This window comes from Narcine bancroftii, chromosome 4 (genome assembly GCF_036971445.1).
Source record: "Narcine bancroftii isolate sNarBan1 chromosome 4, sNarBan1.hap1, whole genome shotgun sequence".
Classification (NCBI taxonomy): domain Eukaryota; kingdom Metazoa; phylum Chordata; class Chondrichthyes; order Torpediniformes; family Narcinidae; genus Narcine; species Narcine bancroftii.
In genome coordinates, this window is record NC_091472.1 from 191,397,227 (window position 1) to 191,424,285 (window position 27,059).

At 39.8% G+C, this 27,059-nt stretch overlaps 2 protein-coding genes across 12 annotated transcripts in view; one reads left to right on the forward strand and one right to left on the reverse strand.

Annotated features, from left to right (window-relative positions):
• The window catches only part of pheta1 (PH domain containing endocytic trafficking adaptor 1), a 117,501-nt gene that overhangs the window by 51,809 nt on the left and 38,633 nt on the right, over positions 1-27,059 (reverse strand). For both annotated transcript variants that reach the window (XM_069933379.1, XM_069933378.1), the window contains exon 2: positions 21,454-21,516. The gene's annotated coding sequence lies outside the window, so the exon portion shown is untranslated. The remainder of the gene's footprint in view (positions 1-21,453; positions 21,517-27,059) is intronic.
• sh2b3 (SH2B adaptor protein 3) overlaps positions 1-27,059 on the forward strand; it is a 208,700-nt gene that overhangs the window by 19,699 nt on the left and 161,942 nt on the right. For all 10 annotated transcript variants that reach the window (XM_069933367.1, XM_069933368.1, XM_069933369.1 and 7 more), the window contains one exon: positions 1,934-2,755. In XM_069933367.1, coding sequence (XP_069789468.1) covers positions 1,961-2,755 — 795 coding nt within the window. In that variant the 5' untranslated portion in view covers positions 1,934-1,960. The remainder of the gene's footprint in view (positions 1-1,933; positions 2,756-27,059) is intronic.

Consider the following 27,059-nt stretch of genomic DNA (forward strand, 5'->3'; position numbering starts at 1 on the left):
GTCTCTGCTCCCCTGTGGCAAAACAGTTATTGAGACCAAAATATCTGGTGACAATTATAACCATATAACCATTTACGGAGCGGAAACAGGCCATGTTGGCCTTTCGAGTCCGCACCGGTTCACTGATTTTGTCCATCCTCTTCAGGCAATGATACCGATTGGTTTGGCCCTCGAATTCCAACTTCAGTGGCTGAATTCTTCCATTATTCCACCTTGGCAAACTTCAAGAGTCTCGTTTAACCGTATAACAATTACAGTACGGAAAAAGGCCATCTCAGCCCCTCTAGTCCGCATTGATTTAAGTGATCTCCTCTAGTCCCACCTACTTGTTTCTCTCTCCATAACCCACCAACCCCCTCACATCCATGCTCTTAACCAACCTTCTCTTAAATGACAAAACTGACCCTGTTGCAACCACCTCTTAGGCTGGGGAATTTATTAGTTTTACACTGTTATAGAAATTTGCATAGTAACCTTTTTTTTTAATATATACACAAGCAACTCTTGTACAGGTACCTAACCTTTTATCCGGGATCTTCGGGACCTGACACTGCAGATGGAATCCTCTCCTTCCAGCCTGCATGGTTCCATAAGCTGCAGTGCATTTATCAACTAAGTCACTGGAAGAAAGTCCAAAAAATCCTCCTCAGTAGTTCATTTATAGGAACATATTCTGATTTGCAGTCATTCTCAAATGCCTGCTTAATGTGCATATCATAGTCTTGTAAAATCAAATGTTTGGCCTGGAAGTCAGCCTGAAGAAAACTGAGGTCCTCCATCAGCCAGCTCCCCACCATGACTACCAGCCCCCCCACATCTCCATCGGGCACACAAAACTCAAAACGGTCAACCAGTTTACCTATCTCGGCTGCACCATTTCATCAGATGCAAGGATCGACAATGAGATAGACAACAGACTCGCCAAGGCAAATAGCGCCTTTGGAAGACTACACAAAAGAGTCTGGAAAAACAACCAACTGAAAAACCTCACAAAGATAAGCGTATACAGAGCCGTTGTCATACCCACACTCCTGTTCGGCTCCGAATCATGGGTCCTCTACCGGCACCACCTACGGCTCCTAGAACGCTTCCACCAGCGTTGTCTCCGCTCCATCCTCAACATCCATTGGAGCGCTCACACCCCTAACGTCGAGGTACTCGAGATGGCAGAGGTCGACAGCATCGAGTCCACGCTGCTGAAGATCCAGCTGCGCTGGATGGGTCACGTCTCCAGAATGGAGGACCATCGCCTTCCCAAGATCGTATTATATGGCGAGCTCTCCACTGGCCACCGTGACAGAGGTGCACCAAAGAAAAGGTACAAGGACTGCCTAAAGAAATCTCTTGGTGCCTGCCACATTGACCACCGCCAGTGGGCTGATAACGCCTCAAACCGTGCATCTTGGCGCCTCACAGTTTGGCGGGCAGCAGCCTCCTTTGAAGAAGACCGCAGAGCCCACCTCACTGACAAAAGGCAAAGGAGGAAAAACCCAACACCCAACCCCAACCAACCAATTTTCCCTTGCAACCGCTGCAATCGTGTCTGCCTGTCCCGCATCGGACTGGTCAGCCACAAACGAGCCTGCAGTTGACGTGGACTTTTTACCCCCTCCATAAATCTTCGTCCGCGAAGCCAAGCCAAAGAGATAAAATCAAATGAAAAATTTTTATGGATGATTAAGCAAGGATTATGATATCTTACACGGAGCGTTGAATTTATCAAATTAAGTTTTCGTAGATTTCATTGTTGTTAATCTCAATACTGAAATGGTCTCGTTTAAGATTGTCTTGAAGAAACTGTCATATAATAGGATGCATTTGGGTCCATGCCTGAGGCTTTTGATATGTGTATGATACAACCAGATTTTTTTTGTTTGCTTGTTATCTTTATCTTCCTCCCAAAGTACTAATGTGGTATTTTGTTTCTTTCTAGCATAATCCAGCAGAGCCAGATGTTGCAATGAATGGCAACACTATAGAACAAGTGTCTTTGATACAACCACGTAGCTGGAAAGAGTTCTGTGAGCTGCATGCCCATGCTGCTGCCAAGGAACTTGCCAGACAGTATTTGCTGTTTGCAAATGAAAATCCAAATCACGACATACAAGGGGCTGAAATCTTTTCTTCATATTTTACTGATCTCTTTCAACAGTACTTCAGGAATGAGGTAAAGGAGGGATTTGTTATGAACAGGTGTACTGTGGTGCCCTTTACAGGAATACAGGATTACAGAGAGACAGGCAGGAAGAAACCTGATGGCTCTCCTGGCCTGGTTTTACCTAAGATGGAAGCTGAGGTGAACCGTGCTGAGGCATCAGAATGGGGTTCTGAAGCACACCTGTTTTCATCAAAAATTCGAAGCTCTGAAGATGTTTCAACTTCTGCATGCCCTGTGCTTGAACGACCAAAAGTGTTGACACATTTTACTCGAACTGTGGGGGGCAGTATACGGGGTCTGTTCCGGAGAAAATCAACAGATTCTGCAGTGATCGAAAGAAAAGGTGGAGCTTCTGCAGTGCCCAGCTCAAATGATAATGAATGGTTGAGAAACCTGACTCATAAATTCACTCGTTCAAGAATTCAGTCCAAAGAAGAGGTCTACGACATCCACAAAGAAGATATTTTAAATTATATGGTGGTGGATGATGTCAGCATGGACGCAGGGACACAATGGCAAAAGTGCAGGCTGCTTGTGCGAAGGGCAATGCCTTGTGAAGGTGATGGATACGTGTTAGAGTTATTTGACCCACCAAAGGTATGTGCAATTTCAGATTGGGGAAATTTTCATAATGATGAAATGATTTGAAATATTAATTTCAGATGAAACTAAATCTTAATGTGATGACAGGCGTTACTTTTATAACAAAGCAGTTGGCATGAAGTTTGAACAATTCGAAACACAATAGGGATCAATTATAAAAATCTACATGCAGTAAACCCACAGAGCATGTATCTGAGGTCTCTCACATTAGATTCTGGTTTTGCATCTGGTTTGACATTATGCCAGCATTGCACAGGTGTGATTAAGATCAGAACTATAAAGATGTGTATTTTTTTTCATTTATTACCATTTGGAATTTTGAGTTACCATTTAATACTGGCTCAAAAGATCACCATCTGAAATCTTTGTCGTGATAAGATGTGCCCTGCAAGTTGGATGATGTAGCACATTTCAGAACAATGGTAAGAGCATTAATGAGGCATGATATGTGAGTCCAAATGTAGACAGTTTTGCTAATGATCGATTAGTTCCAGACACCATCTGCAATTGATAATCTCCACTGTCCAGAAATTTGGAATAGTTCAGTTCGTGTGGCTCTAGTCCACTTTGTTGTTTCTAATTAGATATTGATAGCACTTCCACTTGTTATGGAGTACAGGCTTTCTTGTGCAAATCCTTAAGCAATCCAGCATGTCTGCTTTGGTCATTAATTTGCAAGGATATCAAAGTTTACACAAGGATTGTGAATCTGTTGGGAAGGTGGGCTGAGGAGTGGCAAATGAAATGTAACTGACAAATGTGAGGTGTTGTGCTTTGGTATGTCAAATCAGGATAGGACTTGGACAGTAAAGGGAAACGGCCTGGAGAGTGTTATAGAATAGAAATATCCAGTGGTACTAATGCATACATCTATGAAGGTGGTGTCCGATATAGATAGGGTGCGGATGAAAGTTTTAGGCATGCACATTTGTCTTAATTGGTTGGGGTACTGAGTACAAAAGTTGGTTCTCAAAAAAAACCTCTCTTCCCTATTTCCTCTATCTCCTTTCACAGAGCCAAAATCAATTCTCACCTCTTCTTATCATATCCAATTAACACCTTTTGTTGGCCTTTACTCTTCCTCCAGATAGACATGGTCTTTAATCTGATGCCTCCCTATTCTTTGATTATTCCTTGAAGTAGATCTTAGGCCCAAAACATCTGTAATATATCTTTACCTTCTATGAACTCTGCAAGGTTAGCTGAGTTCCTCCAGCACTTTGGTGTGCTTTTACTGCAGTCACAGTGACTGCAGACTTTCATGTTTCAAAAAAGTTGAATCTCATGACACAGCTATACAAGTCTTTGGTGGGAACATGCTTGGTGTTCTAGTCATCTAGCTGTAGGCAGGGAATGGAATAAACTGGAAGGGGACAGAGGAGATTTACTTGGACTTTGCCAGTACCGGAGGGTTGAGTTATTGGGAGGTTAGATTGAATGAGTTTTTTATTTCTTCGAGCATAGGGGGCTGAGGGGGGGCCTTGCATAGGCTTATAAAATTACAAGGGGTGTGGTACAAAGGTGAAATTTTGAGAGTACAGTGTTTGTATATTCCTGACAGGATTAAAGGCAAACCTAACAGGCATTGGGAACCTTGGTTTTTGATGGATATTGTGGAAGAGAGAGGTGTATTAGCAGGTATAGGCAACACTGAGCAAATGAGGTATTTGAGGAGTATTAAAAAATGCAAGAAAAACCTCAATAAAGAAATCAGGAAGGCTAAGAGAAGATGTGAGGTTGCTCTGGCAGACAATTTGAATGTTTCTATAGGTACATTAAGAGGTATAGTCAGGGACAAAATTGATCAGCTTGACGATCAGAATGATCAGCTTTGCATCAGTATTCACTCACAAAACTGGCAGAGTCTATAGAAATAAGGACAACAAGCATCGAGGTCATGGAACCTATACAAATTAAAGGGGGGGAGGTGCTTGCGGCTTAAAGATAAATTCCCCCAGGGCCTGACAAGATATTCCTTCAGACCTTGAGGGAGGCTAGTGTAGAAATTGAAGGGGCTCTGGAAGAAAGATTTAAAACTTCCTTAGCCACGGGTGAGGTGCTAGAGGATGGGAGGGGAGCTCGTGTTCCATTGCTCAAAAAGGCTCCAAAGGTAATCCTGGAAATTATAGGCTGGTGAGCCTGTCATCAGTAGTAGGTAAATTATTGGAAGGCATTCTAAGAGATCAGATATACAAGTATTTGGATAACCAGAGATGGTCAATATGGCTTTGTGTATGGTAGGTTGTGTTTAACCAAACTTGCAGAGTTTTTTAAGGAGGTTACCAGCAAAGTTGATGAAGGAAAGGCTGTAGATGTTGTCTACATGAACTTGAGTAAAACCTTTGACAAGGTCTCCACGTGGGAAGTGGTTAGTGGGGAAGGTTCAGATGCTCAGTATTCATGTGAAGTAGTAAACTGGATTCCTCATTGGCTGGACAGGAGGAGCCAGAGAGTAGTGGTGGTGGTGGATGATTGCTTCTCAGACTGGAGACCTGTGACCACTGGTGTGCCTCAGATGTCAGTGCTGGGACCATTGTTGTTTGTCATCTATATCTATGATCTGGATGATACAGTGGTAAATTGGATCAGCATGTTTGCCGATGACACTAAGATTGGAGTTGTGGTGAACAGCGAGAAGGCTTTCAAAGCTTGCAGAGGGATCTAGACCAGTTGAAAAAATGGGCTGAAAAATGGCAGATGAAATTTAATAAAGAAATTACCGAATGTAAAGTGTTGCATTTTGGAAAGACAAACCAAGCAAAGATGTACATAGTAAATGGTAGGGCACTGAGGAGTGTGGTAGAGCAAAGGGATCTGGGAATATAGATACATGATTCCCTGAAAGAGGCATGATGGGTAGAAAAGGTTGTAAAGAGGACTTTTGGCATGTTAGTCTTAATCGAAGTATTGAGTGTAGGAGTTGGGACGTTACAGCAAAGCTCTATAAGACGATGGTGAGGCCAAATTTGGAGTATTGTGTGCAGTCTTAATCACCTAACTACAAGAAAGATCATCAAGAAGATTGAAAAAGTGTGGAGAAGATTTACTGGGATGTTGCCTAAACTTCAGGAACTGAGTTACAGGGAAAAGTTAAACAGGTTAGCTCTTTATTCCCTGGAGCTTAGAAGAATGAGGGGAGATTTGATAGAGGTATTTAAAATTATGACGATTCTTGGTCACAGAACCCACAACTCTCTTCACTGCTTTTCTTTTCTGCCCCCCACAACCTCACCAGCATTAGTAGTTTTTGGAAACTGACAAGTCAGTGTACAGCCTGTACTATCCTGTTTTTCAGTATTGACCAGTCATGGATTGAACCATTTACTTGCATAACCACAGTAAGCATCTAATAGTGCTTATCTAATTTCCATTTTATTTTTATTTCCTCCATTTTACAGCACACAATGAGCCAGGAAATGTATTATAATTGGTAATCTGTGTAGACTCCAAGCTCAAGCTGTGAAGTTTGTGTAAAGCTACTTCTCTCACTGCTGCACATAAACCACACAACATTTGAAAATAACACCATTATGTTTGTGTAAACTAAAATGCTGGATGCCTCTAATAGGGATTTTTGAAGTACTGTTTTATCCTTGTGGAAAATGTAAATGCTGATGTAATAATATTTAGCAGTTGTAAGATTGTCCAGTGATATTTGTGACAATTGTATTTTGTGCTACTTGGATCAATATCACAAATCATTGAGTGATAGGATTTGTGGTCATTTGTGCTGGCATTCCTATAGTTGAAGGCCTTTTGCAATTCCAAGTGAAATGGGATTAGTTTTTAGGCATGGTATTGGTTGATGCTTTGTGCTTTCAAATTTGTTCTGGTCATTCGTCAGTCTTTTGTCTGACAGTTTGCCTTTTTTCTTCAAAAAAAAAGAAAATCATGCATCATTGTTCATTGAAAATGGCACATTGTAGTTCCACAAACCTCAGGTATCATGGCAATTTTACTAGCTACAATTAAACATTTGGCATTATTTGATTATTATATTGAACTATATAAATGGCCACTATAGACCTTGTGATTAATTTCATTGGTTCAAACCATGTTGAGTCACCACATTTCCCAAGCCAAATCTGATGTTAACAAAAACCACTTGTTTCTGTGTGCATGCAAAAAAAGTTAAAATGAATTAGTTCACAAATCAATTCCTAAAGCACTATTTCTTGCGCAAATAGAAGCAAAAGATCATATTTTCAGCTCATGTGAAGTTACCATGTGTTTGGATGGTTATCTTTAAAAACAAGCAACAATTATGATGTGTTAAAAGTGAAGTTTTATATGACATCCTGTAAGCAGCAGCTTTAACATGGTTGTGCCCTTCTGGATGTTACATAATTAGCAGGAAAAAGATGGTTAAATATTTGTTTCAGTAAGCCCCCTTTTTTCTTAAAAACTCAAATATCATAACTTTCCCACATCAAAAATATCAAGTTACCTCATAAAAGTGTAATCAGACCAAAAGTGTAATCAGACCCAAAAAATTCAGCACCAAGCCAGTGAAATTAATGAAAGAAAAATGAGAGGTGTTAGAAAAGAGGTTAATGCAGAAAAAATATAGGAAGGAATTTGAAAATTCCCAATTAAGATCACTGAAGGTTTGTCCCTCTTTTTAAAATGCCTTAATTATTTTGCTTTTTCTTCTGTGTGACCTTGCAACATAACTGTTAGTAAACTCTTCAACTACAGAAGGGGTTGCAGCACATCATGCAGGGAAAAAGTAGGAAAGAAGTCAGACTAAGTGGTCTGATTCAAGAGCTTGTATAAGTACAATGGGATGAATAGTCTGCTACAATGGATGTATCTTATTGAGCTCCATCTGCCTTTCCAGCAATGTCACAAGTACGATAAACTTATTTGTAACGTATCATTACACCCGGAAATAATTGTTTTGTTTCTGATCCAATACATAAGGTATAAATAATGCGATTGTATTATTTTGTTCAACCTCAGTGTCCTAGTTATAGTGATTCATAACTACAGTCATGATTATTACTGAACATGCCTTGACACCTTGTCTCCTCCAATACACTTTCAAAATCTCTGTCCCGAGTAGCATCATCAAAAATATTCTACCTACCTGTTAAGGCAGAAGAATCCGTTCAATTTTTGCAATTCATTTGTGCATGTTTACAAATGACTGGTTGGAGAATTAAAATGGAATTTATTGGGATTTGGAAAGCAGAAAGAGGGACTCCCTATTATCTGAAGTAGTTGCTTGAGTTTTTGATTTATAATCTCCTTATTCTGTTGTCACCGGAATGGCCAAATTGTCTCAGGAACGTGGAACCAAGGTTATGTGCTGGGCTACAGGGTGTAATTTCCACGATGATGTGTGGGTTTGCTTTGCACAAGGAAGTAACTTCATCCTCTGCAAAATTGAGGCAATCTCAACAGACCTACAAGTTGAATCATGACTGGATGTACTCTGCTGAGTTCATACTGTGTTTCATTCTGGGGGGAAAACATTTCAAAATTGTAAAAAAAAATCTGGCTATTTACCATGTACTCCACCTCCAAGTTTGACCTTGCAAAATGCATCACTTCACATTTATCTCTATAGAACTTCATCTGCCACTTCTCTGCCCAATTTTGTATTCCGTCTATATTCTGTTGTAACATATGACTGTCTTCTACACTATACACAACATCTCCAACCTTCGTGTCATCTGCTTGGATTGAGCATCATTCAAACAGTGTAGGAGGAAGAGGACAGAGTGGAATTAAAATGGAGAATTAAAGTGCCAGGTAACTGAAGTTCAGGGTTAAGGTTGTAGATTGAATGGATCTCCAAAATAGTTGAATTTGAAGGCCCTGATAATTTCTATAGTATTCAATATGGAAGTGAAGCAAAATGTTTGATGCTTTAAATTAACATGATGGGGATCTTCTGACTGCTGTGAGACAGGGGAATTAAAGTAAATATGTTTTTTGGGAGGGAGGGCGCGGGGTGGTGGGCAAGGAGGGTTAAACTCTTCCTGACTAATGAACATGTTCTGCAAGCTTGTCCTAAATCATGAACTGGTCTTTCCAATATAGAGGAGAATGCATTGTGAGGAGGGTAATAATACACTCATACATTTCATTCAAAAGTATGAGTGAATATTCCAGTAAGTATATGGGATCCTGGGCAGTGTGAAGGAAGGAGAGCCAGAGTGCCACAGAATTCTGGGAGGAGAGAGGAAAATGTGTTTTTGAAGGGAACTAAAGTGAGAACAGTGTTAAATAAAATTAAGTTAAATGTCACATTAGAAAATTCCTACATGTGAAAAAATATCTTTGTCTTTTAGCTTTAGTGGTTTGTCTGGACTGCATGCAGCTTTTGACTTTTTGATAAACATTTCACGTTCTCTGTTTCCTGTTGTTCTACCATGGAAATGAATTTTATCCTCTTTATCTGGATTTTGCTTCTATTTTTGGTCCATCTTTCTTTGCTGACTGACAACAAATAGCAGTACACACAGAAGGCATAAACTTTACCATTTAGTATTAAATACCGTATTCAATTTATTCAGTTTTTTAAATTAAATTAATTGAAGTGAGAGTAAACAGAAAGCAGCTATACACTAAAACCACAGCCCTAGGAGCCTTGCCTGGATGTTCCTCAATTGCTTCCCTTTTTTGTGTTGAAAGGCACTCCTATTAGTTGGGAGTCTCTTGGAAACTAACTGTAGTACCTTCAAATATTACCTTGTATTGCCCATTTTCCATGTGTGATCATTTGACTATTTGAGATGGGAGGGAGTCTTGTGCAACATCCACACTCTTGCTGTTTTTTGTATCTTGAAGCAGTAATTTGGATCGAGGCCTATTTTTCTTGATGCTTTTTTCAATGTACAAGTTTTGCAAACAATACTTGAGACAATATTCTTAAGGAACTGATCTTTTGGAGTTAAAAGGCCAAACCCATGCTAAGTTCCATATCTCTCATACCACTAGAATCTATGCTTCTCTGAAACATTTTTCCTGAGATCAAAGGATAAGCAATTTATCCATTAGGGGCTTGAGCCAGCAATCTGAGTAATAAATTATCTTGCTAGCCATCCAGCTTATTCCTCAACAATCTCTCTTCAACCAGTAGCCAAGAGTGCAGGAGGCAATTTTAATATCCCTCCAGGCACAGTATGGCAAGGACAAATTTTCCTCTGCATTTCTGATGCATGAGGCAATCTAATGTCATGCATTTTGAGTTTCTTTGCAACTGCTGAATTGTGGCTTACCTGATCAAGAAGTTTACTTCTTACAAGTTGCATCAAAAATATTTGTATATATTTTTATTAGTATATTATTTTATGTGAGTATTATGTGTGCTCATTGTGGTTGGAGAGATGCTGTATAATCTAGTTGTATATTTACAGCCAGAGGATGATAAACTTCTTGTTCAGGGAATTAGAAATTTTCATTTGTTACATGTTGATTGACCTGCTTGCCATTCTCTGCTTGCCATTCTCTGCTTGCCATTCTCTGCTTGCCATTCTCTGCTTGCCATTCTCTGCTTGCCATTCTCTGCTTGCCATTCTCTGCTTGCCATTCTCTGCTTGCCATTCTCTGCTTGCCATTCTCTGCTTGCCATTCTCTGCTTGCCATTCTCTGCTTGCCATTCTCTGCTTGCCATTCTCTGCTTGCCATTCTCTGCTTGCCATTCTCTGCTTGCCATTCTCTGCTTGCCATTCTCTGCTTGCCATTCTCTGCTTGCCATTCTCTGCTTGCCATTCTCTGCTTGCCATTCTCTGCTTGCCATTCTCTGCTTGCCATTCTCTGCTTGCCATTCTCTGCTTGCCATTCTCTGCTTGCCATTCTCTGCTTGCCATTCTCTGCTTGCCATTCTCTGCTTGCCATTCTCTGCTTGCCATTCTCTGCTTGCCATTCTCTGCTTGCCATTCTCTGCTTGCCATTCTCTGCTTGCCATTCTCTGCTTGCCATTCTCTGCTTGCCATTCTCTGCTTGCCATTCTCTGCTTGCCATTCTCTGCTTGCCATTCTCTGCTTGCCATTCTCTGCTTGCCATTCTCTGCTTGCCATTCTCTGCTTGCCATTCTCTGCTTGCCATTCTCTGCTTGCCATTCTCTGCTTGCCATTCTCTGCTTGCCATTCTCTGCTTGCCATTCTCTGCTTGCCATTCTCTGCTTGCCATTCTCTGCTTGCCATTCTCTGCTTGCCATTCTCTGCTTGCCATTCTCTGCTTGCCATTCTCTGCTTGCCATTCTCTGCTTGCCATTCTCTGCTTGCCATTCTCTGCTTGCCATTCTCTGCTTGCCATTCTCTGCTTGCCATTCTCTGCTTGCCATTCTCTGCTTGCCATTCTCTGCTTGCCATTCTCTGCTTGCCATTCTCTGCTTGCCATTCTCTGCTTGCCATTCTCTGCTTGCCATTCTCTGCTTGCCATTCTCTGCTTGCCATTCTCTGCTTGCCATTCTCTGCTTGCCATTCTCTGCTTGCCATTCTCTGCTTGCCATTCTCTGCTTGCCATTCTCTGCTTGCCATTCTCTGCTTGCCATTCTCTGCTTGCCATTCTCTGCTTGCCATTCTCTGCTTGCCATTCTCTGCTTGCCATTCTCTGCTTGCCATTCTCTGCTTGCCATTCTCTGCTTGCCATTCTCTGCTTGCCATTCTCTGCTTGCCATTCTCTGCTTGCCATTCTCTGCTTGCCATTCTCTGCTTGCCATTCTCTGCTTGCCATTCTCTGCTTGCCATTCTCTGCTTGCCATTCTCTGCTTGCCATTCTCTGCTTGCCATTCTCTGCTTGCCATTCTCTGCTTGCCATTCTCTGCTTGCCATTCTCTGCTTGCCATTCTCTGCTTGCCATTCTCTGCTTGCCATTCTCTGCTTGCCATTCTCTGCTTGCCATTCTCTGCTTGCCATTCTCTGCTTGCCATTCTCTGCTTGCCATTCTCTGCTTGCCATTCTCTGCTTGCCATTCTCTGCTTGCCATTCTCTGCTTGCCATTCTCTGCTTGCCATTCTCTGCTTGCCATTCTCTGCTTGCCATTCTCTGCTTGCCATTCTCTGCTTGCCATTCTCTGCTTGCCATTCTCTGCTTGCCATTCTCTGCTTGCCATTCTCTGCTTGCCATTCTCTGCTTGCCATTCTCTGCTTGCCATTCTCTGCTTGCCATTCTCTGCTTGCCATTCTCTGCTTGCCATTCTCTGCTTGCCATTCTCTGCTTGCCATTCTCTGCTTGCCATTCTCTGCTTGCCATTCTCTGCTTGCCATTCTCTGCTTGCCATTCTCTGCTTGCCATTCTCTGCTTGCCATTCTCTGCTTGCCATTCTCTGCTTGCCATTCTCTGCTTGCCATTCTCTGCTTGCCATTCTCTGCTTGCCATTCTCTGCTTGCCATTCTCTGCTTGCCATTCTCTGCTTGCCATTCTCTGCTTGCCATTCTCTGCTTGCCATTCTCTGCTTGCCATTCTCTGCTTGCCATTCTCTGCTTGCCATTCTCTGCTTGCCATTCTCTGCTTGCCATTCTCTGCTTGCCATTCTCTGCTTGCCATTCTCTGCTTGCCATTCTCTGCTTGCCATTCTCTGCTTGCCATTCTCTGCTTGCCATTCTCTGCTTGCCATTCTCTGCTTGCCATTCTCTGCTTGCCATTCTCTGCTTGCCATTCTCTGCTTGCCATTCTCTGCTTGCCATTCTCTGCTTGCCATTCTCTGCTTGCCATTCTCTGCTTGCCATTCTCTGCTTGCCATTCTCTGCTTGCCATTCTCTGCTTGCCATTCTCTGCTTGCCATTCTCTGCTTGCCATTCTCTGCTTGCCATTCTCTGCTTGCCATTCTCTGCTTGCCATTCTCTGCTTGCCATTCTCTGCTTGCCATTCTCTGCTTGCCATTCTCTGCTTGCCACACCCTCAACTCCCCCAAACAATTTGTACCAGTATGGAACAACATGTGAACCCAGAATATTTTTGCACTGGGGAGTGTTGCTGGTCTGCCTTTGTAAACTCTCATTTCTTGAATTTTTAACCAGCCCACTCAAATTTCAAGGAATCTTTTGCATTGGATGAACTATGGCCTCCTGCATTATATAACTTTTCAATCAATATAATTTAGTAATTCTTTGGAATTCTAAACATCCATCCTGTGACATTTTCAACCACCTATCTTCCTCCTCAACTATGGTGGGATTTTATTCCTGGAGCAGCAGTAATTTTTCAAAATGCCTTCCGTATGGTACTTTTTCTATGTTAATTAGCAGAATGTTTGAATCCAATGACATTGCATTCAAACCTGATTTTTGAGGAGTTGCATTTCGTGGAGCTGTTTGTACAGTAATCTAGAGTAGAATTCTGGGATGTTCGGGTCTCTCTGGTAAAAATGCTGCTTTTATTTTTAATTTTTTTAAATATTTAAAAAAATATAGTAATATTTAAATATACAATATATTAAACTTTTTCTCACACAACAAAAACAAAACTGTCCCTCCCTCCCTCCCCCCCCCCCCCCCCCATACATTCAACATCAGAGCTTACATATATTTTAAGGGTATACATATATTTTGGAGTATAGTTGGGGAAACTGTTTTTGTATATATAATAGTTAGTTTAATACCTTTTTATTACTGTGTGTGGGCCCCTATGTGGTCCAAATATGGCTGCCAGACCTTTACAAAAGTGTCATTTATTCTATAAGTTATATTTTTCCTCATAGGTATACAGCTGTTCATTTCTGCAGTGCATTGTGCTATGAGTAGAGGGGATTTTATAAAATGTATTACCGGTAATTGTGATCACATTTATTCAGAGAATAAAAGCACTTTAGGCAAGCCTATCTAGTAATTTGTATTAAAAGAAAAAGGGTATGTTGTGCAGACATGTTGGAAATTTGCCATTTAAATTATGTAAGACAAATCAACCTGCACTTTTGATGTTTTGAACAAAGGTTTAATGTGGACCAAGAGAAAATAGCACACTTATTCAGACATAGACTTTTTTATGTCTAAGAATGTCAGGAATTCCTATTATTTTGAATGGAACTTGGCTACTGGTTTTGTACTGAGGCAAAAGGATCAGAATATGTTTATTACTAAAATAGATTTACGTCTGTCTGTCACCCTTATGATTTCAATTTTGGAGATTTTTTAAAAAAGTTGGTTGAGAGAATCAGGTAGCATTTAAAGAAATCTGACTTGTCAGAGTGAGTGGCAAATGGCAGGCTTTAATTCTCTGCTTGGAGCTCACTATGATGAACACGTAAATTGAGCCAGAAAGTCACTAGTTCTCTTTACTTGTGACAAGATTCTTTAAGAATGGATTACAAGCCTATTATGGATCCGTACAGTATAGCAATGGAAGTATTGTGAGGACTAGAATATAAAATCAAGGGTGTAAGGCTGAGGCTCTATACAATGTTGGTGAGATTATATTTGAAGCAGTTTTTGGCCCCATATCTAAGGTAGCATGAGCTAATGTTTTGTTTTTTTTTGTTTTTTAAAATTTTTTTATTTTTCACACCATAAATCACATTAGCCATGATATACACTATATCTTTTTCACACATATACAGTGATTTTTTTCTCCCCCCCTCCCCCTCCCAAGCCACCCCCCACCCCCCCCTCTCATCCATTTTAGGTATACAATCTAGGTTGCATTAAGCCAGTCAGACAATGTTGTCATTCAACAAAAATACACCAGAAATTCTACTGAGTCCATTCTTTTCTTTCCTTCTCCTTCCATCAACTTAGGTAATGTTTGTCCCCGGTAGGTTTTCGCTATTGTATTTAATGTAAGGCTCCTATACTTGTTCGAATATTTCAATATTATTTCTTAACCTATATGTTATTTTTTCTAATGGAATACATTTAAATTTGGTTATGTATTCCATTAATATTTAAAGTCATATAGTTCAGCATGGCCCTTTTATATTTTGTTTATCTTCTCTTTCCATTTTTCCATCATTACCTTTCCTCCTTTTCCATTTCTGTTTTCTTATTTTCAACTCTTTATAAGACAACATTCCTACAACATCCAACATTTTCCTTATTCTCCTATTTCTATCTTATTTATCCCCAATCTCCCCTTCCCCTCCTGAGTTGTCCTTTATCCCTTGTCGGACAACCACATCTCCCCTCTCCCTTTGGATTTGCGAATCCACTCGCAAGTGTCAACTGATTTTGCAGTGACCGCTATTTCCCCTCATCCCGCCCCCCCAGAAAAGATTTCACTTTTCATATGTCACAAAGGTCACTCTTTTAATTCCCTCCTTATTCTCTCTATTCCATTACCTTCCCTTATTAATTCTTGTCTATACTATCTATATTTTCCTCTAAGTAGAGATACATTCACGTATGCACATTGTCTCTATTCACTCTTATACCTCTTTACCCGCATACATATCAATCGTGATCATTTTTACTCTCATTACCCGTCTTCATCCCTCAGTCTATTTTTGTCTTTACCCACATACATATCAATCGTGATCATTTTAACTCTCATTACCCGTCTTCCTCCCTCAGTCAATTTTTGTAATTGTTCTGCAAATTTTCGTGCTTCTTCTGGATCCGAGAATAGTCTGTTTTGTTGTCCTGGAATAAATATTTTCAATACCGCTGGATGCTTTAGTATAAATTTATACCCTTTCTTCCATAAAATCGCCTTTGCTGTATTGAACTCTTTTCTCTTCTTTAGGAGTTCAAAACTTATATCTGGATAAATGAAGATTTTTTGCCCTTTATACTCCAGTGGTTTGTTGCCCTCTCTTACTTTTTCCATTGTCTTCTCCAGTACCTTTTCTCTTGTAGTATATCTTGGGAATTTTACTACAATAGATCTTGGTTTTTGTTGTGGTTGTGGTTTAGAGGCCAATACTCTATGTGCCCTTTCTATTTCCATTTCTTGCTGTAGTTCTGGACATCCTAGGGTCTTAGGGATCCACTCTTTTATAAACTCCCTCATATTCTTGCCTTCTTCATCTTCCTTAAGGCCCACTATCTTTATGTTATTTCTTCTGTTATAATTTTCCATTGTATCTATTTTTTGAGCTTGTAGTTCTTGTGTCTCTTTAGTTTTTTTATTAGATTCCTCCAATTTCTTTTTTAAGTCTTCTACCTCCATTTCTGCTGCTACTGCCCGCTCTTCCATCTTGTCCATTTTCTTTCCCATTTCTGTTAAGGTCATATCTATTTTATTCATTTTCTCTTCTGTGTTGTTTATTCTTTTTCTTAAATCCTTAAATTCCTGTGTTTGCCATTCTTTAAATGACTCCATGTATCCTTTAATAAGAGAAAGTATATCCTTTATCTTGCCTTTCTTTTCTTCTATTTCACTGTACTCTTCCTCTTCCTCTTCTTCTTCCTCTGGGTTGACCATCTGTTGTTTCTTTGGTGCCCTTTCCTTCTCTTCTTTCTTGTTTCTATTGTCTTCTGTGGTATCTTCTTGCTGCAGGTGTTCTGCAGCTGTCGTTGCCGGCTGTGGAGATCGACTCCCCAGCTGGTCCCCCCTCCCGTCGGTGTGTGTTTTTTCATGCGCGGTTGCGCACTTTTACTCGGCTCAGCGAGCCATTTTTGTAGAGGTCATGACCTCAAAATAAAAGGATGTCCCTTTAGAGCAGAGATTGATAAATTTCTTGAGTCAGAGGGTGGTGAATCTATGGAATTAATTGACACAGATGGCTATGGAGTCATTGGGAATATTTAAAATGGAGGTTGATTGATCTTTGATTAGCATTGATGAGGATAAATTTGAAATATTGTGTTCATTTCTGTTCACCTAATTACAGAAAGGATATCAATAAGATTGAAAGAGTGCAGAGAAGATTTACTAGGATGTGGTGGGTCTTCAGGAGTTGAGTTAGGACTTTATTTCTTGGAGCAAAGAAGAATGAGGGGAGATTTGATAGAGGTTTACAAGATTATGAGAGGTATAGGCAGCGTGAATGCAAGTAGGCTTTTTCCACAGATTGGGGAGATAGGTACAAGATGTCATAATTTTAAGATGAAAGGGGAAAGATTTGGGGGAAAATTAAGGGAAAGTTCTTCAGAGAGTGGTGGGCGCTTGGAATGGGCTGCCATCTGATGTGATTAATGTGGGCTTGATCTTGAGTTTTAAAAATAGCTTGGATAGATGCGTGGATGAAAGAGGTCTGGAGGGTTATGGAGTGGGAGCAGGTCAGGGGAACGAGCAAAATAGTGATCCCCACAGACTAGAAGGTCTGAATGGCCTGTTTCCTGTGCTGTAGCATTCTAGGGTTTTCAAAGGTTATGGGCAGAAAATTGAAGTTGAGAGGAAAAAAATCAGCCATGATTCGAACGGTGGAGCTTATTACATGGGCTAAATGCTTAATTCTGCTCTAACATCTTGTGGTCTTCCTAGCAAGCTGACTTCACATTTATACTTTATTGTAATTACTGCAAGACAGTAGTGCTTTGCAAATATTGCATGAGAAGCATAGGGTTTGCTTTCCATGTCTAACCTCGCTTGATTTCTTAGTAAATTGTTGTTAGCCAAATCTGGTAGATTACAAAGATTCCAGTTTGATCTGAAGCAGGTAATCAGCCATTTGAACATGTCTGGTTTTCACTGGGTTGCAATTGATCATACCCTGATTCCATTTTCCCATGTCAAGCTTGTGTCATTAAACATTTCTTCATCTTGGTCTCTTTATTGACTTGGCAGGCTTTTTGTATTAGATTTTGTTTTAAATTTGTGTGACAAATTCTCTCTTAACTGACAGTTTTAATTTTAATAATGTAATTTCTCTAATGACACCTCATCAATCCCCTCAACTTAAATGATTTTGTTGGATCATCTTTCACCCGAAATTCAGAAATTAAAGCCAAATGTCCTCATTTAATTTTTAAAAATTCTTCAACCCTAATTCAGAAATTGCCTTCATCCTGACAAATCGTTAACCCCTTTTCCTATCCCAGTTAATTGGCTGCGCAGTGTCCCGGGATAGGAAGACCTTTGTGCTGTAGCACTGGGCCACCCTTCACTGGGACACTAATTGCTTTTCCACTATTGTGGCCAGTTCTGGTCTCCTAATTTGAGGAAGGACATTCTCGCTATTGAGGGAGTGCAGCGTAGATTCACAAGGTTAGTTCCCAATATAGTGGGATTGTCGTATGCTGAAAGGTTGGATAACTGAGGTTGTATACATTGGAATTTAGAAGGATGGGTGGAAATATGATTGAGGTATATAAGATTATTAAGGGATTGGACACAATAGAAACTGATTACATGTTCCTGATGTTGGGGGAGACTAGGACAAGAGGCCATAGTTTAAGAATACAGGGAAGGCCCTTTAGGACAGAGATGAGAATTTTTTTTTACCCAGAGAGTTGTTGGTCTGTGAAATGCTTTGCTGCAGAGGGTGGTAGAGGCGGATTCTCTGGGTAAGTTCAAGAGGGAATTAGATAAGGTTCTTGTGGACAGGGGAATTAAGGGTTTTGGGGAGAAGGCAGGGACAGGGCACTGATAGTGGATAGATGGCGATGCTGGTTGGATGGGCTGCATGTCTATTGTCTACACACACATCCTTGGGGATCGGAGTGTTCTATCTTCAATTGAAAACAGGTGACTTTCTGCTGTCCCTTTTCCACTGGTTTTATCAGCACACTGGTGTCAGCAAACACCAGGAATAGGAGTAGGAGTAGAGGTGGTTAATCCCCAGCATGAAATGACGTCATTTGACACCAGCATTCAGTCGCGTTCCTTTTCCACTGGATCCTGTTCCAGGTAATTCCTGGGACAGGGTGGCAGTGGAAAAGGGAATTTTGTTACAACCAGTTTAATTCCATTGCACTTCTCCTGAGGTGTGGCATCCAACATAATGCAAAGGTAATTGACTGAAGTTAATTACTGAAGCAACCTTTCCTCTTGTAATCTTTGGACCAAATTCTATTTGTAAGTCACTTTTTGTACCTTCAGCATTTGGTTCTCTACAGTCCTTTATTATTATCTTTTCTTTGGCTTGGCTTCGCGGACGAAGATTTATGGAGGGGGTAAAAAGTCCACGTCAGCTGCAGGCTCGTTTGTGGCTGACAAGTCCGATGCGGGACAGGCAGACACGATTGCAGCGGTTGCAGGGGAAAATTGGTGGGTTGGGGTTGGGTGTTGGGTTTTTCCTCCTCTGCCTTTTGTCAGTGAGGTAGGCTCTGCGGTCTTCTTCAAAGGAGGTTGCTGCCCGCCAAACTGTGAGGCGCCAAGATGCACGGTTTGAGGCGATATCAGCCCACTGGCGGTGGTCAATGTGGCAGGCACCAAGAGATTTCTTTAGGCGGTCCTTGTACCTTTTCTTTGGTGCACCTCTGTCACGGTGGCCAGTGGAGAGCTCGCCATATAACACGATCTTGGGAAGGCGATGGTCCTCCATTCTGGAGACGTGACCCATCCAGCGCAGCTGGATCTTCAGCAGCGTGGACTCGATGCTGTCGACCTCTGCCATCTCGAGTACTTCGACGTTAGGGATGTAAGCGCTCCAATGGATGTTGAGGATGGAGCGGAGACAACGCTGGTGGAAGCGTTCTAGGAGCCGTAGGTGGTGCCGGTAGAGGACCCATGATTCGGAGCCGAACAGGAGTGTGGGTATGACAACGGCTCTGTATACGCTTATCTTTGTGAGGTTTTTCAGTTGGTTGTTTTTCCAGACTCTTTTGTGTAGTCTTCCAAAGGCGCTATTTGCCTTGGCGAGTCTGTTGTCTATCTCATTGTCGATCCTTGCATCTGATGAAATGGTGCAGCCGAGATAGGTAAACTGGTTGACCGTTTTGAGTTTTGTGTGCCCGATGGAGATGTGGGGGGGCTGGTAGTCATGGTGGGGAGCTGGCTGATGGAGGACCTCAGTTTTCTTCAGGCTGATTATCTAGCTTGATAGAAATGACAACTAACTCCAAATTCAATTCTGCTTGTATTCCAGCATGTGAGAGCAGTTTTCTTTGATTGTTGTGCAGAGGCCACTGCTGGAAATGCACAAGTAGGATTGAAATTGATGATGCCACAATACCCATCTTCATTCACACAACGTTGTTTCTTGCTGAGGTGATGATATCAGGAACCAATCATCCCCTTTGATAGAAAAAGTTGAGGGGGGGGGGAAGGGTAAATAGAGAAAATAAATCAACATTGTTTCTTGCTGAGGTGAATATTATCAGGAACCAATAGACCCTTTTGATAGAAAAAGGTTAGGGGGAAGAATAAATAGAGAAAAGAAAGCACCACTCCATCTGCAATGAACAGTTAGGCAGAAGTTCCACACTATTACTGAATTACAAGATCACAGTTTTCCTTCCATATCCTTGTGACAAATGGTGTTAGTGTTACAATCAATTGTTGTTTCTTCATCAAGGAGAAGGCTGATCTCTCTACAATGACCAATTGGCTATTTCTGCTCTCAAGAAAAGTTTCTTGGATAAATAGGAGAGACACAGAACATATAAATTTAAAAAGGGATTAGGTTGGACATGTTTACTATTCTTCATTTACCACAAAAGCAAGGGACTTTGTTATGACACTCCATCCATATGCAGCAGATTTGGAAGGGAGGATGGGCAAGCATCGTATAAAATGTTGAAATCCAGAACAATCTGGGTGATGTAATGGCCAAGAGGGGATTGGTGATGTTGAAATCTGGAGCAAAAAAAATCTACGGGAGGAACTTAGCAGGTCATTCGGCATCAGCATCTTGTTAAAGGGCTCAGACTCGAAGCATTGATAATTATTTCTCCCATTAACGCTGCTTGTCATTTTGCCAGTAGATGATGAATTGATTGCATGAACTGAATTTCAGGCTACCAAGTACCAAGTCTATTCATATCTGTTCCAGCTTTGTGATGTCAGATATCGTCTAATAGTGATGACGTTCTGATTGTTCCTTTTATTTTCAGGGCACATCCCCCACTCTTCATTATATGCCCATGACCCTTTGCCGACTGAAATATAAATCAAAGTTCCACATCTCCTGTTTCATAAAGGAAAGCTGTGCTGTTGTCACATTTCTCAGAAAACAAGCATAGCATTTTCTCTGAAATGACTTGCGAGGAAACAGGTGTTGCAGATAGATTACTAAAAGATTGTGACTAATAGTGTGCTTAAACATGTTGTCAGCAAAACATCCTCTTTTTTTTTGCGGGGAATCAGTCTGCAATACTGATAAATTGAGAGACCAGAGGATGTTTGCTGATGTGCCTATTACATTAATTGTGTCTAATCCAGACATTGCATGGGTCAGTTACTCAATCATGCAGGTTATTGTACTTCGCTGAGCATTTTTAAGCACAAGACAGAGGATGTTTGTTTAAACTATTTTTACATTTATTCACTATGTTCTCTATTTAGATTAGGGCTAGAAATTCTGAAACTGAAGAAGAATCTCTCTGACTTGAGAAAATTGTCTAAAATGACACTTCAATGAGAGCACTAGTTCTGCATTTTCATCTGTCATATTTTCAACCAATTTAGAATTTCATCTCCTTCCCACCTACATTGCTTCACTGTGTCAAATTGTCAACATATAATTATTATGAGGCCATATTTCATTTCCATTTGTGGTTTTTTTTTTGTTAAATGGCAGCACAAGTGTCTGATGTAATTTGTGGATTAGAAAGTCTTCTGGGATACCCTGTACATACAAGGTGATAATTAAAAAAAAACAAATTTGTTCAAGTCCAACCTCAAATGCTTCCTGTCACAACCCCACATAATCTTCAACCTTTGCAAATTAGCAAATTGCTACTTTTAAAGCAAGAAACTTACCTTTTCTGGAAGATTTTGCTTCATAAATAACCATCCTGGAGAGAGGGTGCATATTTTTGTGGGCTAGTTTAAAATTTAAAAAAAAAGAGTACAAGATTATTTTTGCAAAAATGTATGTGAGATAAACCAAATCAACACATTCTCAGCTGTGACAATTACCATATAATTTGACATTTTTCAGGGCTTTTGTTATCTTGAGTTTGGTTATATAAGTAAAAGGTTGAGTCGAAATGTATTCTATTTCTTTAATTTTGAACAGATGCCAACAACCCCATTTCTTTCTATTTTGAAAGTTGAGTTTTTCGTGTAGAAAAAAATGTCACATTGAACCATAAAAGTGTACGCTTTTGTAAAAAAAAAGCCTTGGAAGTAAAGATATTGTTATTAATATGGAAAATCTAAATTTAAATCCCATCTTCAGTTGAATCATAATATTGGTTGGTGTGGATGGGGAGAGCATTTTGCTTTTTACAATAGGAATGTGCTTCATGTATACAACCACAGTTTATTTTTAATCATGAAGTTGCTTTCCTAAAATTTGTATGGAAAGTTGAGATTTTTGTTTAAATGCAAGTAATTCAAGGTGGTTATTACTTTTGTGAGGAATAAATGCTGATTTCTGGTTGTATTTGATCCACATGATATTTGTGCCATCTTAAGGCAGAAGATTTTTATGTTAACAAAGTTCTTCTTTGTTAGTTATCCAGCTTGCTTTCACATTGGCTTAAATTGATTGTATTTTGTTTACTTGGATATCTCAGTCGGTATAAATTCATTCACAAATTCTTGCCAACTTTCTCATCAGTTTTCTGTTTCGAGTCATAGTTCTACAATACAAAATTATAACAAGCAGTCTGCCTTTGCAGCCTCTCTGAAAAAGATAGAGTAGTTTGCATCTGCATGATAAAAATGCTGATGGTTTGGTTAAGTTTCTTTGAGAGTTTTGGTTGCCATGAATGTGTACACTGCACTTCTGGACATGGCTAGTGAGGGACCAAAGGCAGAATTGTTTCAAGTTGTAGTAAAATTGCTTGTATGATTTTTCAATTGCAAAGCCAAGCAGCATTATTTATACAAACTATTGCATTGTTTACATGCCAACCTACTAACAATGCTTGCAACCTGGTTATGTAATCTATATTTGAGCCAAGGGTATCTTTATTGTAATGAGGACCAAAGCTAGCTCACCACCTTGATCCTGAATATATGGTTACAACAGTAACTTGGAATCTTCTCTGTTCCAGAAATGAGGCTTGGGCTATTTTAATTCCTAACTCTCATTTAAATCCCTACGGCTTGCCTTAAGCCCTCTTTGAGTCCTCGAGCCAGGATTATCTTTTGGAGTTTTTTCATGAGGATCTAACCATAATAACAATGAATGTTGCCATCTTTAGACAGCTACCTCTTTGCCTTTCCTGGTTGCTTAGAAGTCTGAATTATTTTAAATTTCTTGCTCTGCAGTTTGTCTGAATTTTGAATAAACTAGGTTAGTCAGTAATGGCCCAGATTTGATATTAAATATTAGCAGATCCACATTAATTGCCCACAAATGGTGGAAAGTTTGGGATATGTGTAAAACCTGTTATGTTTGAGCTCCACCTAGCTGGGGAATTCATTTAAATCCATTGACAGTTTAGTCCTAATGCAGAATCCATGAATCCTAATTAGGGGAAAGAAAAGATGAATGACTAAAGCAAGTCGGTTATTGGGTTTCATTTTCATTAATTGTTTGAAATTTTTTGATGGTTTCCATGTATCAAGAATATTTTCAGGAACTTTGAACTTTGGCTTTGACACCTGTTAAAGCTGTCGATGGTTTTCAGAGGAATTTAATGGGTGATGCTTGTTCTGCACCACCCATGTCCTCTTATTTGTATTGGTGGCTCTGCTGCTGTTTAGTGACCTGATTAAGAAACAGGGTCCATTGACTTTAGTGTGATTATGTTGAGAGAGAGCAATCTCATCACATTAGATCTCTTTCCAAAAACAGTAAATGGAACAGGCTGCTGCTTCATGAGGAAGCAGTGGCTGTAAAATTCCTTCAGGCAAGAAGTGGATCTCATTTTAGTTGGAGCAGATTTTATTTCATCAAAGGTAGGTTCAGTAAAACCTTTGATATCTGGAATTCAAGCAACCAGCAGCCTCAAACAAAGAAAACAAGTTTAAAACTGGCGTGCTTTGCCATTAGTTTGCCAATCACGCAACACACAATCTCAAGCAACTGGAAAATTTTCTTATCTGGCATCTACCAATCCCCATAGGTGACTGATACCAGGGGTTTTACTGTTATTACAACACTTGTAGCATCAGCTTCTGAACTTGATTTGTCACTGAAATGCATCGATGAGGTACACGTTTTCAATTATCTTGTATGTTGGATTTGAGTTTTATCTCTCTTATTTTGATACTCCCAGGAAGTTGAAGGGTTTTATTTTGAAGCTGGCTCTATTTTTTTGGTGGTGCCCCCGTGTGTGAGCAGCTGGATGGGTCGATACATCTTTTGGTATCCATCACTGTTTCTGAGAGATCCATGTCAATTTATGAGTAGTTGGTATAAATATTTTGAAAAGATTCCATTGAATCAAGCAGCTGTGACTTGTTTGGCCAAACTTTGGCATGATTGCTAATTATTGTTAGTTTTAGTCTTGTTGCATATTTATCATGGATTGAGAATTATTTTTGGTTTTAGATTAAGGATGTTGATCTCCTGGTAATTTCTGAGTTTTTTTTGCCCTTTTGGCGGTAGTTTGGTCTGGGGTCAGCACTTCCGACAGTATAATGTGTAGTTAAGAGCTTGTTAACAGAGAAAAATCTTCAATTTAAGTTATATTTCCATTTACATAATGAAGGAAGTACACTGAAAACTCCTGGAAATGAGTATTTGGTGTAAGATGGCATTAATATAAAAGCCATCATTTGAAAGTGTTATAGCTTTAGGAATTTTTTCTAGAAAGCAGAAATATATGACTGAGATTAAACCTTTTGTTATTTTCTACTGAGTTGTGTGGTTGATGACATCTTTACAGGATGCAGCTTGCAGTCTTGTTTTGTGTGTTCATCCCTTTGTATATGAATAGCTTGGACGATGTTCATCTGAGAGGTATGCATAAAGTGTGCAAGCCATCATGATATTACAAAAGAAACAGGTGGTGTTTTACATCATTCATCTCCTGACATGCATCATTCCCTAACCAAAGGGGTGGTCAGGTACTCTGTCCAGAGATTCTTTGATAAGGGACTGTTGTTTGATGCATATTACTAGTTCTTATAATTACTTTGGTTTTCCAAGAGTTTATTGTTTGAAGAATTCCAGAAAACAGTTTGTGACCCAACCCTCCAAACCACAGGACAGTTTTCATGTAAATTAAGCTTGGGTTTCAGGCCTTGCTGAGTGAAATTGTAGGGTACCAATTAATCTTGGAACTATTTCTATTGACAGCAATTACAAGACAAATATGATTCAAATCCTGTTTTGCAAAATATTTTTGAAAATAGTCATTTCAGTGTAACACTATTCGAGAACTTACTCAGAACATGGTCTAGTTACAGTGGTTCTCAACCTTTTTCTTTTCACTCACATCCCACTTTAAGTAATCCCTATGCCATTGGTGCTCCGTGATAAGTAAGGGATTGCTTAAGGTGGTATGTGAGTGGGAAGGGAAGGTTGAGAATCCCTGCTCTTGACCCAATTGTTACTGAAATATTTTGCTTGAGAAAAATTGTCATTGGCTCATTTCCTTTGGAGTTATGAAACCATACACATAACAAGTCAATGAGGGACGATTAAAACAGTGCTTTTCAAACTTTTTTTTCCAGCCACATACCACCTTAAGCAATCCTTTACTAATCACAGAGCACTTCTGGCATAGGGAATACTTAAAGTTGTATGTGAATGGAAAGAAAAAGGTTGGGAACCACTAGGTTAGTATGTTTTTTTTTAAATTTTTTTTATTTTTCACGCTATAAACCATATTGACCAAGATACATACAGACATTTTTCTTCTTAAATATATAGTGTTGTTTTCTCCTCCTTTTTCCCCCTCCCTTCCCTCCCTCCCTCACTCCCTTTCCCATTTATTTAAAGTTCAAACTATAAGATACATTAAACCCGTTAAACAATGTTGTCACTTAATAAAAATAAACAAGAAATTTTACTGAGTCAGTTCTTTTCATTATCTTCTCCTTCTGTCATTTTAGGTGGTGGAAGTCCACGGTAGGATTTCTCTATTGTGTTTCATATATGGCTCCCATATTTGTTCGAATATTGTAATATTATTTCTTAAATTATATGTTATTTTTTCTAATGGAATACATTTATTCATTTCTATATACCATTGTTGTATTCTCAAGTTATCTTCTAATTTCCAGGTTGACATAATACATTTTTTTGCTACAGCTAGGGCTATCATAACATTACTAAGCTAGTATGTTGGTGCAGTGTAAAATCTGAAGTAGAAGATATAGATTTAAAACTTCCCAAGAGAGTGTTTCAGTTTTGTTTGCTGTAAAGACAGGACATGCTTCAAATTCTTCCCCAGAAATTATGCAGAAGCAGGGTTCAGAATAGCTTTTGAAGTGGTATAAGATAAATATTTAAAGAAAAGTATAAAAGAGATTTTAGATGACGTGCTTAGTGGGATAGTTCACTCAAACCTGGCACAAAAAGTTAAGTTTCCTACTTTGCTGTGGGCCAGAACACAAAATGCTAGAAACCTCTAACATGTCGAAAGGAAAGGAAGCTAACATTCTGGGGACTCCTGACGAAACAGGTCTCACAAACCTCTGAGTCCTGCTGTTCATTTTTTTGACATGTGCAAAGAATAGGTTGAGTTTTTGCTTGGTACACAAACATATGAGTAGCTTCTAATTCTGTGAGAGAATTTTATCTTCATTGCTTGAAGATGTAAACCTGTAGTGTGTGGAAGAGGATGGGTGGAGCGGGGAAGGGAGGGGAAAAAAGAGTTGTCACTGTAAAGGTAATCCTTCTACTGAAGTCAAAGCATTGACATGGAATGAGAAAACTATTCACCTTTGTCATTTTGCATTGTGCAGTGCTGTCAGTGCAGTGCACTGACTGGAGTAACAGGATGTGCAGTTCTCCATTGGGAGCTTCCAACACATTCCTGTTGGCAAAAATGCCATGCCGCATTCACTTCCAGTCTTTGGTCGCCAGGATAATGGTATGATTTGAGGATAAACTTGATTCACAAGCACACCCTGACAACAAACTCGAGTAATGTGGGATTCCTTTATTAAAAGCTCTGAAGCTTGTAAAAGACAATTGGAGGTTTTCAAGATTGTTACAGCACCAGTGCGTGCTGTTAGAATGGGAGGCATAAAAGTTGATAGAAAAGGTGCAGATTGGTTTTAAAAATCAAAGAATAGCTGGTGCAGCTGCTGGTGCTTAGGAGCACCTGCGCTGAGGTCTACAAAGATAGTGTCTTGTGTGGTTGTCCACCTGTAGTTAAAATGTTGAGAATGTTTGGTGGATGGGGAGGAGTAAGCAGCCCGGGGAGGGGTTTTTAAAACATTTTCAGGTCCACTTGTCCCACAGATTCTGGAAATTTATGTTGCAGAAGTCTTTTCAATAATGTGTAGTGATTTTT